Source organism: Sitophilus oryzae, unplaced genomic scaffold (genome assembly GCF_002938485.1).
Source record: "Sitophilus oryzae breed Bouriz unplaced genomic scaffold, Soryzae_2.0 scaffold_213_pilon_pilon, whole genome shotgun sequence".
In the NCBI taxonomy this organism is placed as follows: domain Eukaryota; kingdom Metazoa; phylum Arthropoda; class Insecta; order Coleoptera; family Curculionidae; genus Sitophilus; species Sitophilus oryzae.
In genome coordinates this window covers 32,527-49,657 of record NW_022146767.1, presented here as the reverse complement: position 1 = coordinate 49,657, position 17,131 = coordinate 32,527, and the positions used below count along the sequence as shown (strand labels likewise).

At 30.6% G+C, this 17,131-nt stretch overlaps 1 protein-coding gene across 1 annotated transcript; it reads left to right on the top strand.

The window, feature by feature from the left end:
- Window positions 1–7,432: 7,432 nt before the first annotated feature.
- LOC115884234 lies at window positions 7,433–8,214 on the top strand. The gene is made up of 2 exons (XM_030902741.1): window positions 7,433–7,512; window positions 7,697–8,214. Exon 2 carries the CDS (start codon window positions 7,732–7,734, stop codon window positions 8,212–8,214), a length of 483 nt encoding a protein of 160 aa, XP_030758601.1. The 5' UTR covers window positions 7,433–7,512; window positions 7,697–7,731.
- The last annotated feature ends 8,917 nt before the right edge of the window (window positions 8,215–17,131 follow it).

Below are 17,131 nucleotides of genomic sequence, written 5' to 3'. Positions count from 1 at the left end.
TTAAAAATAAGCTAAAATGTCAATATTCCATGGGTATAGTGATAAATGAGGCCTAAATTATAAGAAAATGCGTTTTCTATGAAAACTTGAAGAGATGGGTAAAAAATGGAACAATACAATTTGATAGACAACTACATTGTACATCTGATTCACGTAAAATATATAGGGTGTTCCATTTCAATTAAACAAGTTATTGCCGTTTAAAGCTAGTATTTAATATACATTTTTGGACACTCTGTATAAGGTAGTAAAATTTTTATTATTGCAACACAATATCTGATCAATAAATAATCTTCAGTAAATATTTAGTATTAAAAACTTTGATACCCCTGGAGAAATAAAGCCTTAATTTTTTTACTGCAATTTCATAAAATTGAAAATATTTCAAAAACGGTAAGGTTTAAGTGTGATAAACCTTAATCAAATTTACCTTTATTTCAACCGTAGAATCTAAAAATAGAATAATATACAAGGTGTTCCATTTAAAAAAATACAACTATAATATTTTTTACTTATTTGGGACACTCTGTATCTTGTAAAAATATTTTTAAATTGTAGCTCTAATAATCCTTCAACGAACCCAAAACTTACAATTTGTAAAAATCTAATCGTTTAGCTACAATATTCCGTGTCGTATGTGGTGAACAACTCTGTATATGTATACAAGGTGTCCCAGAAATAAGTACAGATATTTTAACTGGTGGTATATTTCGATCCCAGAAACACGCCTATGAGTTTTTTTTGCTAAGTCGAAAATTACCCGGCGAAAATTTCCCGCAGAATGTCTAAGTGACAATGACACATTTGTCACTTATACGTAAATTATTTTTAATAGGTATTCTAAAAGTGTCTCGATTTGGAAACGATTCTTTAAGTACAATTAAAGAAAAAGTTGCAGAAAGTAAGCCGAAAAACACTATAATTAATCACCAGTATGTATGGAAACAGTTTATGGACATTATAAAAGATAGAAACTACATTTTGGATGCGAACATATCAATCTCGGCACTGGCCAATATTTTGACCGATTGGGCATTTAATATGAAATGGAAAAAGGGCCAAGACTATAAGGATTTTACGGTAAAAACTATTTGGAATGTAACAGCCAAGCTATTAATGGAAAAATACCAAAATGAATATAATATTAAATTTAATCCTTTTACTGACACCGAATTTAAAATATCCCGGGAGGCAAATAGTGCCAAAAGGAAGGAATTGCAGATGGACCCTCTAAAAAGAAAAGAAAGCTCCAAGGCACTCAAATACGAAGAATTCAAATTGATGGTACGAAATTGTAATGAAGAATGTCCCGATGGTTTGCAAAAAAAAATATTTTTTGTATTATCCTACGAATTGGAATGGCGAGGAGGAGAGGGAGGAAAATGTTTTGTTTCCTATTTTAAAGATGATATTGATAATATAGGACAACCCACCGGTCGCATTGAATACAACCCGATATTCGATAAAACCACTCAAAGAGATAAATCTTGTGCTCCGTCAAAATGGCTGGTCATAAATAGAGGTCAACAGGATATATATCCAGTAAGGCTATTCAAAAAATGTATGGAAAAAAGAAAATTAATTAATCCAATATTGTTTTTAACTGTAAATCCTTCCTGGAAAATGGGTAAATGGTTCAAGAACCTTCCTGGTGGGGAAAATACGATTGCTTAATGGGTGTCTATCGAAGCGAAAAAATCAGGTTTGGCTACGGAGAAAGTAAACATTTCTAATCATTCGCTACGTGCAACAGCTGTGTCGACACTATCAAAGAAGGGGGTTGAGGAGAACACAATAGTTAAAATAACTGGGCACGCAAACTCGAAGTCAATTAAACCTTACCTTCAACTCGATGATGAACATCATGCAAATTTAGTAGAAAAAATGAGAAACAATGAAACTGCTACAAGTTCTAATAATAATACTAATGTTTTTTTTTGTACCTACTATAGATTCTTTTAATTTCAATTCAAATTCAGCATCTACAAGTACCGCAACGGAATCTAAACATAATAATTTTTATTACTGTGTTTTTGACTGCAATTCTTCATGTAATTTTTAATATTATAAGTTCTGTTTAATTTTATTGTTTCATTTTTAAATAGATTTTTTTAATATGTTCAAATAAATGTTTTTAAAAAATCTATATATTTTCACTTGTATTTTCATGTTTTTTACTCGGGTTACTCTAAAGTATTCTACCGAATTACACACGTGCATCAAAATTAACATGATAATTTTTCATTTAAGCATGTTGTCAATAAAAAACAGCATTCGTTTATATTCATATTTTCGGGCTCTTATGACAAAATATCAATGCAGTTTTTAGAAAACATGCTTTCATAAAATTCTAATAAAAAATTCTTAAGTTCCTAAATCTGTAGAAGGGAAATTTCATTACATACTATATCTAAAAATAATGAAAAACATACAAAAAATATTTCCTCCACATCCTGTTCTTTAGTAATCTGATAATGTAGATGTAGGTCAAAACGTTGTCAAAGTCAAAACTCACCTTTGCCTCTCATTATCAGTCTGTGAGATGCTTCTCTCTTTTGTAAGGACTTCGATTACAACTTAAGTAGCAAAATCAAGTATTAGAAAACTTTTATCGCTTCTCTTTAAGTCTTTGATCAGCGATTTTAACAAGTTTTTCCTTAAAATACAGAGCCGACGAGATGATATATTTTTAATTTTTCAGGATCTTGTTCATGGCTAAGAGTTCAGAATGTTAGATGTTTATAATTCATATTTGTATCTTAATTTTGTACACTAAACTGAAATGCGGGTGGGGTACGAAGTAAGCAAATTTGTTAACAATTATAGTTATTTTTTATACAAGACGATAAAATGATATTTTATCATCGACCGAAATGATTAATTCACGTGCGATGAGATCGCGAGTGAATTTATTTCGGAAGACGATAATGCAATTTTATCGTCGTGTATAAAATAATATTTTTTCCATAGCGAGTTACGTTTTAAAGAATATTCAGAAATTATTATTTCAAGGAATTTATTAGGAGTAGAAAAAATATTGTGCTGGGTTGACGTTGGTTTCTATGTAATTTGACAAATAAATAAAGCTGTCTCTTTAGTTGTCAGTTTTGAGTCAATATTTTTTAATTCTCTTTCGTGTTGATTGCTGATTGAACTGGAGCCAGAAATGGCTCAAAAGGAAATACGTAAATTACCAACAGATATTCAGGATGAGGCGACAAACGCCATATCCAAACTACTTCCATTTAAATCCCGAATAACTTATGAAAAGGAATACAAAAATTTTCAAAAATGGAAGCAATTAAAAAACGTGCGAGAAGAAATAAAGTTTTTAACCTATTCTCGCCGTTAAAGTATCATTTAATATACCCTTGTGGTTAAAGTACTATTATTTTAATAGTAGTATCTACTATTTTTGAAGGATATACCTAAGGCAATTTTAACAGTTGCTATGGAAAAAATAATATTATTACGAGTACTTCTGATAAATTAATATAAAATGGCCACATGTTCTCTCAAAAACGGTTAATGTTAATGAATTTTACCGAGAATGTATGTAATAAAAAATGGGTTCACCCATTCAAAATAAGAAAGTTGTTGTCAACTTCCGGTATCTCCGGAAGTGCGGCCATGTTGAAAATATTTTTAATCGATAGATCTCGTAGTAAAACAATGATGTGCAAAAAAATCCGATCTAGATATTGTGGTTGTCTAGAAACTTCTAATGCACGGGACACCCTGTATACATTATCCTTTTCTATTGTATTCTTCCAAACGAATAATTATCAATGCAATATTAAATGAAAAAAATACGAGAAAGTCCGGAAAATTCTAGATAGCCCTGCATATATATTTTTAATCAATAACAATTACAGGTCGAGTTCGTTATTACGATGTAATCAATATACCATTAGTGTGTTTCTTTTTTTTTCAGATACTCCGGTCTGTGAGTGTATACGAAGTAACAAAGAAACTAAAAAATGTTTATGTTTCTTTTTATAAATCAGGGTAACAACATTATAGAAAGAAAAAATAAAAATATTGTGGTGTAGTATCTTATGTCCACTTGTATTATACAGTTCGTAGATAGTATGGTATTGTATATGTCGTAGGCGTACAGAATAATCCGGCTTTTTGCAAAATTACTAGGCATTACTAGGCACAATTACTAGGCAATTACAAGGCATACTATAAAACGCCGGCTTTTTGAAGAAATTTTTTTACAAAAAGCCTATCTATTCTCAGTCACTTTGCAAAAAGCCTAATCAGAATTAGGCATATTAAACAAAGATGATATATTTTCTGTACACTTCTGCAAAAAGACTGCCTGTTTTCAGTCATTTTACAAAATGCCAAATGGAGAATCGAGGCCAGGCAGATTAAAAAATGATCAAAGTTTATCAGCTATGAGCATAAGCATATTGAAAAATTTATTCTTTAATAAAAATACTCCATATTTACCTATACAAAAACAATAATTATTATTTATGTCAAAATTTTATTCTGTTCAGACGAACCAACTTGGATCCTATTTCATAAATTTTAATTATAAATAACATAATTTTAAATACAAAATATATATTAAAACCTTAATATTAATATTTCATTTAATTATTATACTCTGTAATTCGATTCTGTGTACAGGACTGCTTCTTTGTGGAACTTTGCTTTCTTTTAGAATAAAATGAATTTAGATCTTTATAATAATCATACCTCAACCATACTCTATTTAAGAGAATTATTACTTTTTGAGCCATTATTTCCAAATTTTGAAAGAGAAGTTCAAGAAATGTCGTTGGATAAATTTAGGTTAGTTATACCAATCCCGCGTAAAATGATTTGTTCAGTCTGACTACTCTTCATTAGACATTTTGCAAAGCGACTGAAAACTCTTTGTAAAATATTCCTTCTTTTGTTAAAAACGCCGGCAGTTCATAAAAATGTAGTTTATTATTATTTTATAAAAATAACGTCAAATTGGCTTGTAAATAACTATCTATGACATGATTGAACTCTGACGCCTGTGTTTTTTGATCGTATATGATATTTATCTTTTTACCATTTTATTAAATACTTACTATAGTCCGTCTAGAAAGTATCCGGAATTTTATATTTTTCCTAATTTTAGTGTATTTTTTTTCTGTAACACTCTAAGACAACAGTAATCCATCATGTAGGTTGTGCCGATAGTAGGCTATGACCAAAGTCGCATGGCAACACCATCTGTCAAATATTGTTGATTGTAAACCAGCTTAAGATTTGAGAAATAATGTCGCAAGTAAATAAAAAGAGAAATGGTGGAATATTTGTATACAGGGTTGTTCACCACATACGACACGGAGTACTGTAGCTAAACGATTATATTTTTACAAATTTCAAGTTTTGGGTTCGATGAAGGACTATTAGAGGTACAATTTAAAAATAATTTGACAAGATACAGAGTGTCCCAAATAAGTAAAAAATATCAAAGTTGTATTTTTTTAAATGGAACACCCTGTATATTATTACATTTTTAGTTTCTACGATTAAAATAAAGGTAAATTTGATTAAGGTTTATTATACTTAAACCTTACCGTTTTTGAAATATTTTCAATTTTGGGAAATTGCAGTAAAAATTTTAAGGCTTCATTTCTCCAAGGGTTTCAAAGTTTTTAATATTAATTTTTACTGAAGTTTATTTATTGATCAGTTGTTGTGTTGCAATAATAAAAATAATACTATCTTATACAGAGTGTCTAAAAATTTATTTTAAATAATTTCTAGCTTTAAACGCCAATAACTTCTTTAATTTAAATGGGACGCCCTGTATATTTTAGGAGAATCAGATGCACAATTTAATTGTCTATCAAATTGTATTATACTATTTTTTACCTATCCCTTTAAGTTTTCGTATAAAATGCATTTTCTTATAATTTAGACCCTATTTATCAATATACCCATGGAATATTGACATTTTAGATTGTTTTTAAAGCAACAAATGTACAAAATGTACAGGCTAGTAATATTATCGTTTTTAGCAAAACGATAATATTACTAGCCCATTTGTATGCAAAAAGAAAACTATTTAAATCTTTATAAAAGAGTATACCAATTAAATATAACACCATTATTTCCGCCCATATACTAATTAATTACATACTTAATTGTGTTCGTTAATAAATTATTCTAAATAAATGTGGATTTGAGTCAGAAATCAATATAATAATAAGTTATCAAATTAAAGTCTCTGTTGTTATAAATAAGTATTTATTAAAAAATGAAATATCATTTTTAAGGTGTTTCTTTTTATCACACTGTCTAATACCCATACAAAATTCAATTTTTTAGTATTTGGAGCAATTATTATTAATCAACGCAAACAGTCAGTTAATGTAGTTTGAATACTGGAATCATATTAATTGGTCCCCTTTAACAAATATTTAAACAGTTTTTTTATTTTTTAATAAAATAAACAAATTATATCGACAATATTAGTATCTGTACTCTTTAAAAATTTGGTACATCTTTAAAAATAATCTAAAATGTCAATATTCCATGGGTATATTGATAAATAAGTTCTAAATTACAAGAAAATGCATTTTCTTCGGAAACTTAAAGAGATAGGTAAAAAATGGTATAATGTAATTTGATAGACAATTAAATTGTGCATCTGATTCTCGTAAAATATACAAGGTGTTCCGTTTAAATTAAACAAGTTATTGCCGTTTGAAGCTAATAATTATATAAAATAAATTTTTAGGCACTCTGTATAAGGTAGTATTATTTTTATTATTGCAACAAAATAACTGATCAATAAATAAACTTCAGTAAATATTTAGTATTAAAAACTTTGATACCCTTGGAGAAATGAAGCCTTAAAATTATTACTGCAATTTCACAAAATTGAAAATATTTCAAAAACGGTAAGGTTTAAGTATAATAAACCTTAATCAAATTTACCTTTATTTTAATCGTAGAAACTAAAAATGTAATAATATACAGGGTGTTCCATTTAAAAAAATACAACTTTGATATTTTTTACTTAATTGGGACACTCTGTATCTTGTAAAATTATTTTTAAATTGTACCTCTAATAGTCCTTCATCGAACCCATAACTTACAATTTGTAAAAATCTCATCGTTTAGCTACAATACTCCGTGTCGTATGTGGTGAACAACCCTGTATATAAGGTGTTCGAAACGTTAAAAAATTGGTGCAATTGGCTGAACTCGGAACAAGTGCAGTATATCTCTTTCAGGGTCAGTGGTACATAAAATGTACCCGATCAAAAATTGATTCAATGGGGTAATGGTCCAAAAAATATACCACTTGTTCAAAAGCTTGTAACTTGTTGCTCGGTGGTTTCATTTGTGGATCAACAACATTTAACGCGTGTGTCTAATCGTGTATTTTTAATGTTACATTAGCCAGTGCGCCGCTTTCACACTCAGGCGTATTTTATGTTAGAAAATCGCTACAAAAACAGGTGGATTAATGATTCGGTGTGTTTTTAGTGCAAATAGATCATAAAGGTAAGCAAATGTGATGTTATTATTAAGGTTCGTAGTCTAGATATGTTGCAGTAACCCATTATTACTTATTAACTTGTGAAACATCGTTTTTTTTTGGTAAAATGTTTCAATAAATGTTATGGTATTATATATGTACCACCGCCCCGTAACGCGTTTTTGCTAAAGTCTAATTTTTCATTTGCAGATAAAATAGATCATTTGCCGTTCAAATTAGTTGGAATGTTATACGATGAGCTCATGGAGAGCATAGAAGACATTCCATCTGATGTAGATTCGGTTGTTGACGTCTCTGAGGAAGAAACAGATATGATGGATAATACTCAAGATATAATTATTATGAAACTTGATCTGGAAACTGATAGTGAGGATGACCCAGAGGATGATTTACCCCTCTCAGTTTTGCAGTCCCAGTTAAGAGCCTCCTCCTCCTGCAACGTAGGTGACAGTCGTGATTGGTCAAAAACTATGCTTCCCGAGAAACCAGGTGATTTTGTTGACGACTTTGGAATAACCGATATTGTAATGAATATGGACACCCCAACACCTGGAAAGCTTTTCCAGTTATTCTTCACAGATGAACTTTTGGATTTCATTGTTTTCCAGACCAATTTGTACAGCAAACAGACTGCTAGAGCGCCAAAAATTATAACTCGTCAGGAATATGAATTAACATGTATTCACGTTGCTGCTCAGTGGTACTAAATTTGAACCACCAATTTTTTGTGAAAAAAATTCATTTTAATATTCTCTTAGATTTTATATAACTAGAATTCTTTTCTGTTCTTAGAATAAAGATAAAAAAGTTAAGATAAATGTTTTTTTATTCACTGCCCCTCTAGACCTTTTTTGTAGATAAATCTCCTGCCCCTGAAAGAGATATGAGACAATAAAGAGGATAAAAAATGGCACAGATATGAAGCATAACAATTTAATAAGATTCGCGAAAACAATTTAAACGCTAGTGGTATTAGGATGACAGAATCCACGCCTAGGGTTTCGCAAATTGGCTAACAGATTTGGAAGCCAGCGAAAATTAAAACTGTGTCCAGAAACCATCCGTTTTCAGTGAAACACAAGACTACATAGCAAGGAAGCCAAAAAAATCCCTGCAATAACATCTCTACAAAGACAGCGAAGAATGGATTGTTGTCAACGTTTTCAAGAAGATAATTTTAATAATGTTTTTATTTTTGACGAAAGTTGTTTCCAGCTTGGTGGAAACCAAGAACGGTAAACTAATAGGATTGCTCATCCTCATAAGACGTACGTTCGCCTCTTCCCGCGCTTCAGCTGACAGTTGTGACGTCATTGTAGCCCTTGTCAAAGCCTTCGTGGCCTTGTCATGATAGTGTGTATTATTAGTTGCCTATGGTAAACTTATAAAAATAACAGCTAAGAAATTTTGAGTTAATTATTTTGTCAATTTTAAATGTGAAAAATGTGTCTTTAAAGTTTTTAGAGCTATAGAGTGTATAAATACGTTCATTTTGTATTGTGGATTGTGACAAAGCGCTTACTAAGTGCCCACGATTTTGTTTATTAATTATTTTAAAGCAAAATATGGAAGTACTCTAAAAAGACTGCTTGCAAAAGGTGCTGCTGGGAACTGCTGTTCTTAAAAATGCATTATCCGAGTATTTAATACGATTTATACAGTTAATTTTCTATACTGCATACATATAAGGTGTTTAAATAAATAAACTAAATAATGAACGTTTTGCATTCGGCAACCAATAATGCACGTGTGTGTATTATTGGTTGCCGGATAAGGACTAATAACCATGACAAGGGCTACAATGACGTCACAAAGCGAGTAGTTTTCGCATGCACCTGGCGGACACTTTTGGCTGAATGAGCAGTCCTATTAGGTTAACTGTTCTTGGGTGGAAACCACCTAAAAATCCTATCAAAAGAAAATGTTACCGTTCACGTTTCAAAATTTCCCACTAAAATAATGGGTTGGGGAGCAATATCTCATCTTGTGTGGTGTGTGGTGCTACATCTCTGTGTATAGCTGATGGAACTGTTAATAGTGCAAAATATCGTGATATTTTAAATGTTTTTTTTTTCTTGAAACGGCTCATGTTTTATATCCAGAGGCGTGGCGTTTTCAGCAGGATAATGCAAGATGCCATACGTATATTCGCCTATATTCAAGCTTGGATGCAAGAACACCATTTGGCAACAATTCCATAGCCAGCAGCTTCACCAGATCTTAGTCCCATTGAAAACAGATGGGGCTAATGAAGACTGAAGTGGAACGAGCAGCTCCACGAAATAAACAAGATTTGATTCGCTTAGTTTTACAGGCCTGGATTACCGCCACTGAACATTATGGTGTGAACCTAGTTTCGGGTGCACCTGGACGTTTAGTTAAGTGTTTGGAGTTAAATGGAGATCGTATAAGTAAATAAAATGAATAATTTGTTATAATGTTTTTAACTCAAGTCCTAAAAATATATATCGATAATTGTAATTTTGCTTTCTTTTTTCCGGATACTTTCTAGACGGACTATATTTAGAGTACCTATAAATTAGGTTGTAATTGAGATATTTATTTTTTATTTATAACTTAATACAATAAAGAATTTTTTTGAACCTTTTAATCGTCAATTAATAAATAAATCGTCGTTAAACCTGTTCATCACATGGTACAATACACGTATGAGTCACACATTCGTGCCATGTAAGATGTATGCCTAACTGAAAACTAGATTTATTAAGTGTCAATGTCAATATTTAACAAGAGTCAATATTTATTATAACATCGCAACAATAATGGAACATTTAAAACGATTCGTAAATAAACTAATTGAACGAATATACATACAAATAGAGATATACAGGATGTCCTATTTTCATGAGTTTTACAGGATTTATCGTTCATGACTAGAGAGAGATACATTCTGTAGAAGAAGAATTCAGAAGAGAATTCAGAGAGATTCGGCTTTCCACTGGGCTACTTTTTAGGGTTGCGTACCCAAAGGGTTAAAACGTCCGTCGCGGACGCTCCGCTCCATCTGAAAACGCTGTTAGCAGAGTATCTAAACCGACGAGTAGCGACAGTCCCGTTTTCAATTTTCTTTGCGGCTGCGCGAAATAAGTAGGTTATCTGTCATACGAAGAAGCGAAGTTGCCACTGTTGCCATTTATCAAATATCTCTATATACTTTATTTCAAGTATACCTCAGGCAACGAATCGTTTTTTTAATTATTTATTAGCAGTAAGATATTTTATACATTCAAATTTAGAAATAAGGATAAAATAAAACAAAAAATATAAGTATAAAACTTTATAATTAATTCCACTTCAAAGTGTGAGCAGTGTATACCATGTTTATAGGACCACTTCATAAGTTAAGCAGTTAAATACGTAGTCTATCTGTCAAACACGTCAAAAGAGAGAGAAAGAACATTTGGTCCCACCACATCAAAAGAGCCGACGATTTCTGTCGCTACTCGGCGATCTACGTACTCTGCTGTTAGTGTTTAGAAAAATTTACAGCGTTTTCAGATGGAGCGGAGAGTCCGGGACGGACCGTCCGCGACTTCGAGCAAGTACCATGAGTTTATATGAACGATTTCATATGGGTCGCGTATTATCCGTCCGGATGAGCTATATTGAAAAAACATCCGCGCGGACGCTCCGAGATCTAGAGCACCATGGCTATGTTAAAAACACTAATTTATAATCAAGGAGCCTTGGAAAATTAGATTTGATCGTCTAACGTTTTTAGTGTCTTATCCTGGCCGGTTAAAAGATACCGAAATTACACATTTACAAACCCCAAATCAAATGACAACGACAATTACTAAAATTAATATATGTATCAGGTGGCCAAGTTAGAATGAACTACTTATCGTATAACTTTGGGAAAAAAAATTTTAATAAGTAAATCGACCAAGAGAAATCGCTAGAAATTATTTTCAAGTTCGAAAAATGTCCGCTAGGGGGCGTTTCTCTGATAGCCAATCAGAAAGCAGGGTTTTTCTTAAAAATATACAGGTGAACAGGTATTTTAAATATTACTACTGTAATCATCGAGAAATTTGTAATTTTTCTATATAGAGTGTTTTGTTCTATCTCATAAAATAAAGTGGTGGGGGAAGGTTAAACTAGTTTTTCTTAAAATAAGGATAACTCTGGTTTAGGTTAACCGATTTAAATAAACTAGGGCTCGTTTAAAAGAGCTTTTCTTCCTTAATGATATTCAGTGTAAATTTTGTTTCCATAATTTTTTTCGTGGTAGCTAGAGGGCGCTGTTTGACATCATAACAGATATTGCGCTTTTCCATAAGAAATTTAAATAGGAGGCTATAAATATTTCTCTTTGCACAGTTAAATAGCACGCAAACTTTCCAAAATATCAGCGCAAACCGCAACTTTCTATCTTATCTCAAACCGGAGATGTTAAGAGAAAAAATTATGTTAGGCTACCGCTTAGGATTATTTGATCTAAAAATTCGAGTAGTAGGCTAGGAAACAAAAAGAGGTAAATTGGTTACGTCAAAATATCAAAACATATATATTAATTTCATTTTAATACCATTTAATCACTTGATTTTAACAAGTAGCCTATGACTTTAAACGTCAAGTGATGTAAAACAATAGATCTGGCCATGTCGTATTGTGACAATTTGTTCAAAAAGCAGTATGTTATCGATCATCATTTGCAAGCCAACTTTGCGTTGTTTTTTTTTCAGGGTTGATACAGTACATTATTAATATAATTAATAATATCAACTATTAGATATCACTAAGGAGCGAAAATACGAGATATATTTTTATAAATACACTTTTTAAACTTTTAAGGCAACAGTATTTACAATAAAGAAAATTGAAATAATTTGTTTTCTGACAGATGAAAATAAATTATCCGACTTTTTGACACTTAACGTCAAAGGAAGCAAGATAAAATCAAGAAAAATATACGTTTTCAAACTAAATCTTAAATAACTTAAAAACGATTTATTTTTGGTATAGGAACATGTATAGTTAAAAAGTAACGAATTGTAAAATCTTTTCACTAGTGAAATAAAAAAAGTAGGTTTCCATTTGAAAAAAAATGATTTATGATAACTTTTTAATCACTCAATTCCATGACAGCTACCGCCATTATCATATGACATTTGAACAATTTAATTTTTGAAATAGCTACCTACATGTCTTCTCTATATGTCACAGTAGCTGTAGCAATTACTAAATTTGACTTTTAGGCTATACAAATTTTTTTGACAGGTAGTTTTTTTCGTCCAAAAATTTTAAATATTTTTTTTCTCAAAAACAGTTAATGTTAGATATAGAGTGTTTAACATCAATATTCATAGAATTTTACAGAGAATGTAAGTATGAAATAAAAAATAGGGGCGGCTATTTAAAATAAGAAAGTTGTAGTCAACTTCCGGTATTTCCGGAAGTGCCGCCATATTGAAAATATTTTTAATCGATAGATCTCGTTGTGAAACAATGATGTGCAAAAAAATTCCGATCTAGATATTGTGGTTCTCTAGAAACTTCTAATGCACGCTCAACCTGGGACACCCTGTATATCCCTAAATTCGATGAGACATATTTTTTCGAAATATATAGATTTCTGTGTCTGAAAACGTTTTCAGACAGAAAAAATCTTTTTTTAATCATTCGATAATTAGTATTAATTGTTGCCAAATTTTATGTCAATTGTTAGTAAATGACATCTGGAGATTGACGTCGTCAAAATTATCATCGATTGTCATACCCCAGCCGGTTTTTTTTGGATCATTCGGTATAGAGGATGTTTATAATAAATAAATAAAATTTCGACCAATTTAAATTAAAAATTCTCAGTTTTTTAAAATCAAAAAAAGATAGTATACAGAGTGTCCCATTTTCTGACAGATTTTACAAAACTAATCAACTTATTTGTAGTTTTTGTGTTTAATTTAAACAGGATGTTTATAATAAATAAATAAAATTTCGACCAATTAAAATTAAAAATTCTCAGTTTTTTTAAATCAAATAAAAAGATTAAGACCAATTTCACAACCTTCGAGTTTATATGAAAAGTGACCCAAACGACATAAACTTTATAATATAATAATAAACAACACAAACAACAGGTAAAACACGAAAACAAGTGACATCAATGACGAACTTGGATTAATAGCTAAATGACGTTACATGAAATAAACCCCTAGTTTTAGGCTATACGAAATTTATTATTGTTAAAAGCAATATGGCGGCACAAAATTCCTAGAAATTTCAATTAAATTATTGATTGTCCGACGTCTGGACATTTTAATCTGAGAACCACCTACGTATAATTAACCAAGAAATTTGTAAAAATTATGCGAATGGACGATAATGTTACATAAACACGTTTAAAAATTTATGACGTAATTTTTTTTAAGAAAACGTCGAAATTCGAATGCATGAAAATGAACTTAAACGTTTTGATATTTTGACGTTACCTATTTACCTCTTTTTGTTTCCTAGCCTACTATTATAATTTTTAGACCATATAATCCTGAGCGGCAGCCTAACATGATTTGTTCTCTTAATATCTCCGGTTAGAGACAAGATAGAAAGTTGCGGTTTACGCTGATATTTTGGAAATGTTATGCTTTATTTAACTGTGCAAAGAGAAATATAGTCTCCTATTTAAATTTCTTATGGAAAAGCGCAATATCTGTTATGATGTCAAACAGCGCCCTCTAGCTACCACGAAAAAAATTATGGAAACAAAATTTATACTGGATATCATTAAGGAAGAAAAGCTCTTTTAAACGAGCCCTAGTTTGTTTAAATCGGTTAACCTAAACCAGAGTTATTATCAGATTTATGAGCACAACTTTTTTTTTATAAAAATTACACATATCTCGATGATTATAATAGTAATATTTATAATACCTGTTCACCTGCATATTTTTGAGAAAAACCCTGTTTTCTGATAGGTTATCAGAGAAACGCTTCCTAGCGGACATTTTTCGAACTTGAAAATAATTTCCAGCGATTTCTCTTGGTCGATTTACTCATTAGAATTTTTCTCCCAAAGTTATACGACAAGTAGTTTCTGAGATAAAGCCGGCGTCCATTCTTAGTTGGCCACCCGGTACGTACTGTACTAAAACAACTCTAAATGCCGTAATGACGTCGTCACCAATCTCTTACATCTGGTTGGCAAGCGATCGAGAGAGTTCGACAAAATATGACGTGACGTTGAACAATCGCTGAACATTCTATATATCAGGCCAGAAGCGGTAAAATAACGAAAAAAAAAACGTACATTTACTTGTGAATCAAATATATTTTATTATTGTCGCTTATATCGGTACAACACAATAATTATTAAATAAAAAAAACAACATTATTAAGGGGAGAATTACACTAACAAATAATAACAAACAGAATAAACAAAAAAAACATCAAATTTTATTTATGTGTTGCCTATAAATAGTAATCTCTATTATTTTTTTATTAATTCAACCCATAAGGAGGATGTTATGGGTTCAGTAAATTTATAAAAGTTAAATTTGAATGTAAATTTAATTTATTTTTACTTTTAATCAATATCATTTGCAGGCAAAACTGGTAGTATCGTATTCGTCATAACTTAATAAATTGATATATACATATATTTTTATATAAACTTATACATACACACACAAAAGTGAAGTAAAGTCATGCATACTTGTTTTAAAACGATATAGCGAACAAGAAGAAAATAGTATATGACACTACGTCAATTAAGGGGATTGTTTATATTTAAATACTGCATTATGGTAAAAGAAAATGACGTCACAGGTCGAGCTATACATATTCTGCAGATAACAATAAGTAAAAAAGTACCTATAAACGTATGTTCTAAAATGATTAGTTTCGTAGATACAGGGTATAGAAGTTTCATTTTTGTTTCGATTTTTTCCAAATAATTTATGAAGCAATGTAAATATTTGGATGAAAATTGGTATCTTGGAGGTTTTTGGCATGAGAAGTTTGATTTTGATGTCAATATGACTCCTACTTGTAGAGGGCGCCACCTACATATTTTTTAACCGGTTTGAAAAGTAATAACTTTTTGTTCGAACCTGTATATAACTAATGAGTAAAAAAATATACATTTACGATATTTTTTTACCTAAAAAAGGTCTCTTGGGAAAAATCGCTACGAGAAATGGTTCTCGAGATATTTGGAATCTAAATTATCAATACCTGTCATCATTTACATAAATTAAACATGTTGACTGAATAGTTATTAAACTGTTTTATCATCATTTCTTCGCAGAAAATTTTATGATTAATTAAAAAAAAATAAAAATTTTCCGAATTTATTATTTTAGTCAAATAACTATCTATTCAACGTCTTTATTTTTCGTCAATAATGACGTGTATTGACTATTTCCATAAATATCTTTAGAACGGTTCCTCTTTTTACCAAGAGACATTTTTTACGTAAAAAGTCATGGAAATGCATACTCATTGCTTTTATACAAGTACGGAAGAAGAGTTATTACTGTTCAAAACAGTTAAAACACATATAGGTGGCGCCCCCTACAAATGAGAATCATTTTGACAACAAAATCAAATTTCTCATGTCAAAAAACTCCCAGACACCTACTTTCATTCAAATATTGACGTTACTTCAGAAATTATTTGGAAAAAATCGAAATACCCGTATAACCACGCGATATAGTAAACTGAAGCCTATATAGATTAGTTTCTTTGCTATAAAGATGTCGCGATAAAGACCTCATATATAAAGCAAGAATATTCAAATATTTCCTTTTCAGACATGTTCTGTATTTAATCTTTATAGCAACCATAAAGCACTGCCTGTATCTGTTCTCCTATAGAGAATAGATGAATGATATTAGCTTTTTCGTTTTCCTGTTATTACCGATTCTGAACCGTCCTAGAACTCTGCAGCGCATGCGCAAATGAAATAATGTCTTCATATTTCTTTCTGCGCATACGCATCACAGTTCTAAGACGGTTCAGAATCGGTAATAACAGGAAAACGAAAAAAGCTATTTATAACGCAAATAAAGAATCTATATAGTATCGATAACGCATAAATACAGATTCTATACAGTTTTTCGATGACAATATTCACTGTTACCAAAAATTTACTTATCCTTTATTAACTCTATACAAATTTGTATAGTTATACATAGTAAATATATGCTGATCCTTTACAAAAAAAAATTTCATGTATTTTATATATCTATAATGATATTCCTCTAGTGCATCATTTCATGAAAGTTTTAAAACTGATGAAAACAGTAGTGTACACGAATTTGTAAGTAAAAATATAATAAAAGAGTAATCAAATTTTCAGCAATTTTACTTACATCGCCCCAATATAAATCTTATCTAACTTATAGGTTTGATAGGCGTCCTTTACAAAATATGTAGGTATTAAAGGATATGTTTAAGAATTTACTTAAACATAACTTTTCTAATTCAGGTAACAAGAAAAACTTTCTATAGGATATAGATTTTAATACATATTGTGTAAAGGACGCCGCGCCGTCAGCATGTATATCGGTACGATAACGAATCGACAAAAATTAACTTTATTCAATCTAAATCCAGAATGTATAGTGGCGGTAAAGTATCAATACAGGCCAACTTTATTCA